At 45.9% G+C, this 10,648-nt stretch overlaps 1 protein-coding gene across 1 annotated transcript; it reads left to right on the top strand.

Moving 5' to 3' along the window:
* Positions 1-1,865: 1,865 nt before the first annotated feature.
* Positions 1,866-8,091, top strand: HEBP2 (heme binding protein 2). Its single transcript, XM_065931277.1, has 4 exons — positions 1,866-2,053; positions 2,581-2,716; positions 3,473-3,653; positions 7,560-8,091. The coding sequence occupies exons 1-4, from the start codon at positions 1,952-1,954 to the stop codon at positions 7,756-7,758; spliced, it is 618 nt and encodes a 205-aa protein (XP_065787349.1). The 5' UTR covers positions 1,866-1,951; the 3' UTR covers positions 7,759-8,091.
* The last annotated feature ends 2,557 nt before the right edge of the window (positions 8,092-10,648 follow it).

Here is a 10,648-nt window from a genome sequence, read left to right as displayed (position 1 = left end):
GGCACAGCTTGTGGGATCTTAGTTCCCTGCCCACCCCACCCCTCCTCAGTGAAAGTGTGGAGTCCTAACCAATGGACCGCCAGGGAATTCTGTGGTACAGTCACTTTAAAACACAGTCTGCCAGTTCCTCATAAAAGTAAATATAGAGTTACCATTTGACCCAGCAATTCCATTCCTAGCTTTTACCCAAGAGAAATGAAAACATGTCCAACAGAAACATGTATACAAATGTGCACAACAGTATTACTACTCAAGCCAAAAGTGTGAAGCAATTCAAGTGATCATCAACTGATGAATGAATAAACAAAATGCTTATTGAACTGAATCGTTTTCAACCATTAAAAGGACTGAAGTACTGATACATGCTACAATGTGGGTGAACCTTGAAAATATTTTGTTAAGTGAAAGCAGCTAGTCAAAAAGGACAACATTGTATATGCTATGTTTGTGTCCTCCTAAACATTTGTATGTTGAAACCCTGATGCCCAGTATGATGGGTTAAGAGGTGGGGGCTTTGGGCAGTGATGAGGTCATGAAGAAAGACCCCCACATGAGTGGGATCAGTGCCCTTATAAAAGAGACCAGGAAAAACTCCTTCCCCCATGTGAGGGTACAATAAGCAGTCTGCCACAAGGAAGAGGACCGTCATCTGACCTTGTTGGACTTGGACTTCCAGCCTTCAGAACTGTGAGAAATACATTTCTGCTGTTTGGAAGTTACCCAGTCTGTGATATTTTGTTATAGCAGCCAGATGTGTTATGACACTGTATGATCCCACTTATAGGAAAGACCCAGAGCAGAAGCAGAGATCAGATGAGTGGCTGCCTAGGATCGGGTGGTCAGCATTAAGAATGATGACTAATGGGGTTTCAGTGGGGTTTCTGTTGGGGGCGGAAGATGGACTGTTCTAAAATTCACTGTGGTGATGGTTGCACAACTGTGAACACACACTAAATACCATAGACTGGTATGCCTTAAGTGGGTGAATCATATGGTAAGTGAAATTTTTCTCAAGAATTCTCTTAGGAAAAAAAACAAAAAAGACTAAATCTAACCAAAAACTTCTAAAATCACCAGGGCCTGGCTACTGTCCCCTCTTTCTCTTTCCCACCGCACTTTCCCAGCCTGTTGGGTCTGATGGGGTGACTTAGGCGTTTGGGGGCCATCTGGTGGGGCAAGGACAAGAAACCAGCCAGTTCACGATTCTCTCCGGTGTGACTGTGGCCCCACCCACTTGCTTCCCCTGGGCCCCCGGCTGCCGGCTGCCGTTCGGACCCTAAGCTCCCGTCTAGGTGTGAGTGCGGCGGCCCGCTTGCCTCTGTCCCGGGGCCGAACCCGGGCACGGAGCGCTCGGCCCACAGGGGTGCCGACAGGGGCGGCCGAGGTCAGAGTCGGGAGGAGCATCGCCTCACCCCGCGCCCCGCCTTCCACTGGGGCACTCACGAGGGCGAGCCGCGCTCACGTTCCTCCCTCCGCAGGAGGAGACCCGTCTGCAGAACCGGCTCCCCGCGCGGGTGGGGCCGCGGGAGAGGTTCCCGGGCCGGTTACACCAGAAACCCCACCGGCCAGCTGCCCTGCCTTCCTCCGCCCCCGGCTCCCAGGGTGGACGCCTCTGCGTGCGGGTTAACTAAAATACACTGGCGAGGGCGGAGGAGACTCCCAAGGAAAGTCCGGCCAAGCCCACCCTGCCATCCCGTCTCCCCGGGGGACCCGCAGGAGCAGCGGGCGGCCCGAGCTGCCCCGGGTCGGGATCGCGGTCGCTGCGTCCTCTCCCGGTCGGGGCCCCGCAGTGCCCCGCGGACTCCGGGCTCCCGCTCTGCGCGGAGGTGGCCGCGCGTCTGCGGGGCGGGGACTCGGGGACACGCAGGCGGGGCGGTCCCGAGCCGCCCGGGCGCGGCCCCCTTCTCGGCGCAGCTCGCCGGGCTCTTTCCCCGGAGAGACGGCGCTGCCCATGGCCGAGGTGCTGGAGCCCGATCCCGGGGCAGCCGAGGGCTCGGAGGCCCCCGCGGTGGAGACGCCGGGCTGGGAGGTCCCGGAGGATGCGGGCCCCCAGGTAGGCGCCTCCCGCAGGCGCGGAGGGTGCTGGCTTTTGGGTGGCGAGCGCGGGGGTGTTCCCGACCTGATCTGCAATGAAACCGGAGGGTGCCATAGGTTTAACTAAAAAATACTTTTTAAAAAATGGTCTGAGTCCTCGCCCCATTCCTGCACAAACAGGAAAAGGGGTCAGTGAGCCATCGTAACCGTAGATGCCACATCTCAATTTTGTTTCTTTGCGGCTAAAAAAAATAATATTGATCACGTCCCCAAACTCTCGATGGGGCCCTCCGGGCAGAGGGGCGGAACAGTTGCTTGCTCTTAACCTGAACGGAGAGGCCGCCAGCGTCTCTAATCTAAAGATGGGAGCCGCGGGGGAGGGGCCCTGTCGGCGCTGGGAAGTCAGAACCTCCGGCCGGACCCCGGGGCAGCGCCCCTCCCCGGGACAGGCCGTCCCAGTGGACCAGAGATCAAGGTACCTGTACTGTTGCGTCTCACATTCTGCCGTATAATTGTCTCCTCTAAGTTTTCCCTGTTCCATCTTAGCCCGGAAGTTATGAGATCCGACACTACGGGCCTGGCAAGTGGGTCAGCACTGCGGTTGAGTCTATGGACTGGGATTCAGCCATGCAGACTGGCTTTACAAGGCTGACCAGCTACATTCAAGGCAAAAACGAGAAAGGTGAAGGCAGTTTACCTTTAATGACTGTATTGTGGTTGAGTGGCCTGGCTTATTGGGTTTTCACTTATTAAAGAAATATATTTTTAGAATAGCAAAATAACCAGATGGTCAAAGACAATGTCCGAAGAGGAGGGAGGACTACGCTCGGAATCCTTCCTGTCTAGAGGAGGGTACTCCTGGGCTTCTGTTCTCCTTTCTGTGACTCTGCTGAATGAATTGAGCCCCTGTGTACCTAGCCTTAAGGCCTTTTCATGACTAATGCTTTGAGATAATTTGGTGACTGGTAAAACAAGAGATATTAGGAGGCAGGAAGGGTCAAAGAACACAAGACCCAGAGTCTCAAGATCTGTCTTCTGTTTTTAGCACTGATGTTGTTTAGATTTTAGCAGGTCACTTAGCCAATGAGACCTGAATTGTGTAAGTAAAGAATGAACTAGACCATGTGATTTCTAATTTTCCCGTCTATCCCTAAAACTATGGACTAATGAAAATATTGATAGTACAAAAATAATTATAATGTTAATAGTACAGAAAGTGTTTAATGTGTAGTCGCTAATTGTAATTTTGCCTTTTTTTTTTTTTTTTGCTTTTTTTTTTTTGCCCTTTTTTTTTTAAGATGAAAATTATCTTAAAGGTAAATATTTATGTCAAGAAATCCAGGTCAAAAAATAAATACGTTTTAAAATGTAGTCATAGATGCACTAAATCTGCTTTCATGGTCTCCTTTGCATCTAAATATTTATTTTCGTGGCACAGAGATGAAAATAAAGATGACAGCTCCAGTGATGAGCTACGTGGAGCCTGGCTCAGGTCCTTTTAGCGAGCCTACCATTACCATTTCCCTGTATATCCCCTCTGAACAGCAATCTGATCCGCCCAGGCCTGCAGAGTCCGATGTCTTCATTGAAGACAGAGCCGAGATGACGGTGTTTGTACGGTAAGTGGTAGATATCATTCACAGCACTGCTGACTGCTGGTTTTACTTGTGGGCACGCATAGTTTAGCGCCTGAGTAGTTTAGCTCCTGTACTTTTCACCCTTCCATGAAAACCGGCCTAATGCATTTTGTGGCGTTTTTCTAGTGACTTGTTTCATATGTTACTAAGGGTCTATGACATGAAAAAAAATGAATTCATTTGAAGAGACATCTCATGCATCCCTCCCACAAATAAGAAGCAACACAAATTACACTCCCACCCCACCCCTCAAATGCATTAGACTGCCTTTACCTGCCATCGAGTTAAATCTGGAGAAAAATGCTTTAAAATAGTGCATGGTACCCCACCTCCCAAATCTAGGTTCTGATAACCTCAAGCTCTTCCTTGTTCCTCCAGACTAAAGGATGGTAGCTGCTTCCTATAGTTATTGCCTCTATTGGTTTACTGGTTCCTTTTCAGTTTTTCAGACCTTCAATACCTTTCTACTCATTCCTTATATTAAATTCTCTCTGTTGGTATCTTTAAAGAGCCCCACAAAGTACATAACAGTCTTGTATTAGAGTCCCTTTATTATTATTCCCTTTCTCACCCTCTTATATCCCCTGGTGACTCAGACGGTAAAGAATCTGCCTGCAATTCGGGAGACCCGGGTTCTCTCCCTGAGCTGGGAAGATCTCCTGGAGGAGGGCATGGCTACCCACTCTAGTATTCTTGCCTGGAGAATTCCATGGACAGAGGAGCCTGTGGGCTACCGTCCATGGGGTCAAAAAGTAGAAAAGGACGGAGAGCGACTAACACTTTTACTTTTACCCTCCCTTGTTGAAAGACTCTGTCTCTCTGTCTCTGTTTCCTCAAGTCCCACGTGCCCGTCAGACCAGCACAGCCTGCTACAGCCTCACCTGCCCCTGGGGCTCCCGTCACCCTCCGCAGCACAGCTGACCTTGTCCCTCGAGGGCAGTGTTTTCCCACGTGTCTCCTGCAGCATCCTTGTGCTGACCTGTCTGGCCCCGTGATCCCTGTCCATCCCGTAACTGGGAATGTCACCTTCTTGTCTTTCCTCTCCTCCTGGTTCTCTCCCTCCGACGGCACTTCATCCACTTCCCACCCAGGGGTCCCTGTTGATGGCCCTTACCAACCCTCATGTCATAGCAGATGTGCTCTGGGCGGTCTGTCCACACTGCTTCAACTATGTGTGGCCCGTGACTCAAATTTAGTGTCTCCAGCCCTGATTTTCCTCCTAGTTGGGCATCTCCTTGTGAGGGTGGAAGATCAAGCTCAACAGCTCTGAAACCCAGCTTTTCCCCAAGGCTTCTCTGACCTTACAGTGCCTGTGTCAGTGAAACGTCTCATTGGTCTGACAGCCTCCCCAGCAAGGACCACTGTGGCCATCAGCATACTCCACCCTGATAATCGGTCCCCAGATCCAGCCCATTTGCCTCAGAACCGGTCGTGATTCCGTTCCCTTCACCCCCCACTGTCACTTCCTCGGGCCCTCCCCTTTCAGGGACCTCAGCTGAGTCCTCTGTGCTACCCCCGTGCTCGGCGCGTGCCTGACGCTCACCAGATGCTCTGACATTTTCCAATCTCAGGTTTCCCTTCAAGAGCCCCCCAACTATTCTCTGCCCACCAGTCTCCTCTCTCCTGCCCTCCACTCTAGAACTCCGATCTTTCTTACAACAGCAACAAAACCCCAACCTGTTACAGCATTTAAAAATCTGTTCCTCTTGCTTCAGCGTGACATTCAGGCAGTTCACAGTGTATGCATCGCCTCCATAATGTGGCCCAATCTGTCTCCCTGACATCTCTGCTCCCGTCTCCTCCTGCCCTTCACTGAGCAGGCCAATTTCCTCCATATCTCTTTACCTTTGATTTTGGGCAAGTTGCTAAGGTTTTCCTTGCCAAAATCTCCTCATCTATGAAACGTGTATAGTCAGAGTACCTACCTAACTCACAGAGCTGCCACGAAGATCAGATGCGTTAATTCACATAAAATACTCAGAACACGAGCAGGATCTTACCACCAACTCTAGCTCACTCCCTCTTCTCTGCTTGGAGAGCCTGCTTTCATCCTTTAGGACTTAGATCAATGGGCACCTTCTCCATGAGGCCTTCCTCAGTGTCTGCAGTCAGCCAGCCACTCTGTTCTATGATTGTAAAATCTAATGATCTGTTTATAGATTGTAACATCCTCAAGAATAGAGCAACATGTTTCTCTGCCTGAATCTGTCAGCTCCTGGCGAGGCAGGTGTTTGGGGGAGGCTCAGTATTTGTCTGTGTCCTAAATAGAGCCATGGATGGATCACTGTAAAACACCATGTTTTCAGAGGACAAAAGATAATCTCTAAGTAGGAGGTTCAAGATTTGATTTCAAGAAAGAAGTGAGATCTGAAACAGATTCCCTTTAGGCAGAACACACTATACTAAGAGTTGACTATTCCTTAAGGAAATAAATAACAAATTTGGCAGTCAGAATGTTTCCTAACACATGATTCAGAATTATTATTATCAGTCAACATGATGAAGATTAAGGAGAGTTTTATCAATTGTCTTCAACATTTTATTTTATATACATGTGCATAGATTCCTATACTTATTCAATTAGGATTTAAAAGGTACTGTGTGCCAGGAATGACTAGGTGCCTGGTAGGCATTGTTGAATAAGACAGGCCTGGTTTGTACTCTTGAGACTTACATCTTATCTGAAGAATGGTAGGAATGCCTTTCCATTGGCATATTGATAATAAATCTTGTGCTAAAGAAGAATTAGAAATCCTATTAGAAGTGTTTTTGTTTGTTTTCCTATTCTCAAACTTCAGATTCATCATGTTTACATGTCAGCAACTCAGCTAAGTCAGTGTGCTATCATGATTTAATCTCAGGGTGTTTTTGTTTGTATACTTTAAAATCTATACTTAAACTTTTAATTTCCCACTTTTTCTTAGAAACTTTTGACTGTCTTTTCATCCCTATCCTCTTAGCAGCCTCCTCTCTGGTCCCTTCTCTGCAATCTAGTTTCCATATCTCTGCTTATATTCTTACCCAGATCTGATCAAGTTATTTTTCTGCTCAATATCCTTTGGAATAATCTAAAAAGGCTTTAGGATGATACACTTACTTCCATGTCTGACTCACCTTTCTGACTTCAATTTATGCCTCACGATGAAAATGCTTTGTGTTTTTTGGGCTTTTGTTCTCTCATCCTTCCCCTTTCTCTGCCCAGGAAAACCATCCTCCATTCTAGACCCAACTCAGAGACACACGTTTACCCTTGATCTAATCATACCCTCAGTGTTCCCAAGTACTTTGATTCTGTCTCTGATAAAACTCTGCTCAGACTGTATGGAGAGAGTCGCAAAATGTCCATCTCTTCCATTAGACTGAAAGGTCATAGGATCAAAACTATATTATGTTCATCTGTCATAGAGTACCTACCTTTTTCCAAGGAGAAAAAAGAGGTAGTGTTTCATAGAAAATAGAAAGTTTGAAAGGGAGCCTACGGAGGGGGTTTCACTTTGGTCTGACCCGGAGCATCAGCATCATCAGGAGTTTGTGAGAAATGCAGGCATTCAAGCTCCACCCCAGACACCCTGAACCAGCACCTTCCCAGTTGACTTGCTTGCACATTTGAGTTTGAGAGGCACAGTATTAGAGCACAAGATGGTATAAAGGCCAAATCTGCCCAACAGAGGAGACCCTTGCCTCCTCCTGGGTCCCCTCAGGGTGTGTGAGGTCACACTGAGCCTGGGAACCAGAGAAAGGGAACAGGTCAGTCCAGGTGCCTAGAGGGAGGAACTCTGAAACTGCGCTTCATCCAGATTTCCTTATATCAGCCTCTGCTTTTTTTCCTAAACTAATATTTGCATCAGTATTAAAATCATTGATGGTCATTTACTTTCTCCTTTGTAGGTCTTTCGATGGATTCTCTAGTGCCCAAAAGAATCAAGAACAACTCTTGACATTAGCAAGCATTTTGAGGGAAGAAGGAAAAGTTTTCGATGAAAAGGTTTACTACACCGCAGGCTACAATAGCCCTTTCAAACTACTTGATAGAAATAATGAAGTATGGTTGATCCAGAAAAATGAACCTTCCAAAGAAAGGGAATGAGAAAAGGAGAGAAAGGTCTACTGTCTGGGGCAAAACTTGTTTAACATAGACATCATCATTACCTATAAGCAAAATGTATCTAGTATCTCTACCTGAGAGTACTACTATGAACTGAGCTTATTTCCACTGTGCCTTTTTAATGCTTGATGCCTTAGATACACAGATAATAGGGGACAGGATTCTATAAACATGTAAATCTGGCTTTATTTCTGAGGCTCCAGGGAAATGAAATGTTCTCTCTTCATTGCTGTATCACAATCATGTTGTCTTAATTCTACTTGGATTTGCGTCATTACCCACTCCAGATATTATCAATAAAAATGATAAAGTTTATCCTGTGTGGAACTACAAGGCTGTCAAGCCTGGAGAAGTGAAGTTCAGTTGGAAACAAAAATCAAATCATCTTCTGCAGCTGCCACTGTTACTGTCTCTGTTGAGCCTGCTCTCCTATCTGCCACTACCCCCACCACACAAGAAAAACTCACAGTACTCAGAAGTCTTGCTAGTATTTTGTGATAAAAATATATTTGTGAAGTTAGGGACTTCTGACTTAATTTTGATACTCAAGAAAGACATATTTTTCTCAAACAAATGTGTACAAACATAGAATTTTAAAATTCACTTGAATTTTTAAAGTGTTTTACGTGGTATTATAAATGATAATATGATTTATGTCAAATCATATTAACATGATTTGAATCACATAAAAATGATTCAGTATTCAAAGAGTGGGTTGTTGCAAAATGAGGAAGTTTGAAAATTGGATATAATTGTATTGGAATGTGCTTGTTCTGGAGAAGACATCACAAACACCTGGTAGCCTGTCATGGGAAGCTTCACTGTGGGTTCCTAGGGGATGATGGTTCTAGGTGTGAAGGAGAAAGGCAGGTTGGAGCTCAGTGACATCCATGGAATGACATTACTTCCTGTTCCTATCTTTGTGTGTATTCAAGCAGGGATCATGTGATCACTTGTATGGAAGATTTGGGTATCCAGTGGATGAAAGAGTGGGGCTAGATGATGCTCAAGGTCCCCTCAGCCCCAGCATTATACAGTACCTCTTAGAATTAACCTCCCTAACCTGGATACGCTAGACCAACATACCTACAGTGAATAGTTTTCATAGCTATTTGCGGATCGCCTTCTAGGCACGGTCTTCTAAGCATTTCACGTGAATTCCCAGTCAACCCTCAGAACAGCCCTGTGTCACTGTGTCATCTCCAGTTCACAGATGAGGACATAAAGGCACAGAGATGTTAGGTAACTTGCTCCAGATGGTGTCATAAGGGCAGAGGCCGATTCCAGCCCAGGCAACGGGACTCCTGGGTCCAGGCTGCTAACCACCGCGCCTCCTGGCAGTCCATGTTTAAGAGTGCAGTTTTCTCAGGCCATCAGCAAGCTCAGACTGTGTGGAGGGGTTCTCCCTGCATGTATTACATGCATAGTCAACATGATCATGACCTCAGAGAGGCTTTTTAGATTATAATTTTTGATAGAAACCAGGCTAGGTTTCCAGTTTCAAAATTACTATATGGATATGCTTTTTTAAATCTTAGGCAGTTATTTTCCAAAGGTATTTGGTTTCATTAATTGGTTTTGATTCTTTGCATTTTTGTGTTTGCCAAGAAAAAGTTAAATTTCTTTCTTAGCTCATTTACCAAAACGAACTATGGGTCTAACCCTTTTAGCCTTCCTACTGATGAAATGTCCACAGTACTTGCCTCTACTGGTATGAAGTAAATATTTACATATTTGCTTTATAACACTATAAAAAAAGGCATCTCTTATGTAGTAAATTTCATTTTAGATGAGAAAAGCATATTTCCGATTGCCAAGATGTAGCTGTAATCTGAAACATGTTCCATAAAAAAGCGATTTTGTACTCTAAGTACTCTAAGGTATGCCATTTTTCCCTCCTCCTCCGTAAATCATAAATGAAAACATTTTTCAGCCCTAAATTAATCCAGACCAGACAGGATTTCTCACAGCAGTGAATCCGTTATTTTAATTATGTGGCTGGCACTGACTACAAAATATCCCTCAGTATTTCAGTTGAGCTTTCTCTTCTCTTTTGGATAGGAAATTCGTGTCTAGATTCCTTTCTGAGGCTAAACCTTCCACTCTTCCTGTTGGTCTAATTCACGCTCCATCGATTACACCTTCCTCCATCTTCAGGCTCTCCCTTTCCTCACGCTCCAAACAGTCTGCTCACCAATAGGCTCTGATTCTGCCTGATTTTCCCCACCCCCAAAAAATAAAATCCTAGTTCCCCTAGATCCTTACTTAGGAGAATAATTCCCATCTCTCCTTTGCCTTGATTATCCAGTTCCTCCAGAAAGAGTTGTTCAGAGGTTTCCTTGGAGCTGTAGGTTGGGAGGACATATTTCAGGAACTGTGACAGGGAATCAGGATGCTAGTGTTAGAAGAACCCGCCTGCCAATGCAGGAGAAGTAAGAGATGCAGGTTTGATCCCCGGGTTGGGAAGATCCCCTGGAGAAGGAAATGACAACCCACTGGAGTACTCTTGCTTGGAAAATCCCATGGAAAGAGGAGGCTGGCCGGCTACAGTCCATGGAGTCACAAGGAGTCAGACATGACTTTAGTGACTAAGCATCAGCATAATAGGGAATTGAGGTGGGCAACACCCCCCATCACTGTGTTTCCCACAGACCCATTCACATTTGTATGTCAAATTTTCACAAGATACACTTATAAGTCTGTAAATTCATTTAAACTGAGTTCATTCATTCATTCTTTCCTGGTCATCCCTTAGCCCTCTAGAAATCTTTCTTTTCCTTCTACATATTTCACGGAAATGTCATTTATTTTCATCTTTAAGTAGGTCATTATGGAGTCCCTCCTGTGTCACAGGCTCTGCACACTGTCCAGA

This window comes from Muntiacus reevesi, chromosome 3 (genome assembly GCF_963930625.1).
Source record: "Muntiacus reevesi chromosome 3, mMunRee1.1, whole genome shotgun sequence".
Taxonomy (NCBI): domain Eukaryota; kingdom Metazoa; phylum Chordata; class Mammalia; order Artiodactyla; family Cervidae; genus Muntiacus; species Muntiacus reevesi.
The sequence above is the reverse complement of the archived record's forward strand: the minus strand, read 5'-3'. Positions and strand labels throughout refer to the sequence as shown.

Excerpts from the sequence above, each read along its gene's own strand:
- HEBP2 (XM_065931277.1), top strand. The coding sequence starts at position 1,952 with ATGGCCGAGGTGCTGGAGCCCGATCCCGGGGCAGCCGAGGGCTCGGAG. Across the intron at positions 2,054-2,580 it reads CGGAGGATGCGGGCCCCCAG|CCCGGAAGTTATGAGATCCG; the intron begins GTAGGCGCCTCC and ends GTTCCATCTTAG. Across the intron at positions 2,717-3,472 it reads TCAAGGCAAAAACGAGAAAG|AGATGAAAATAAAGATGACA; the intron begins GTGAAGGCAGTT and ends TTCGTGGCACAG.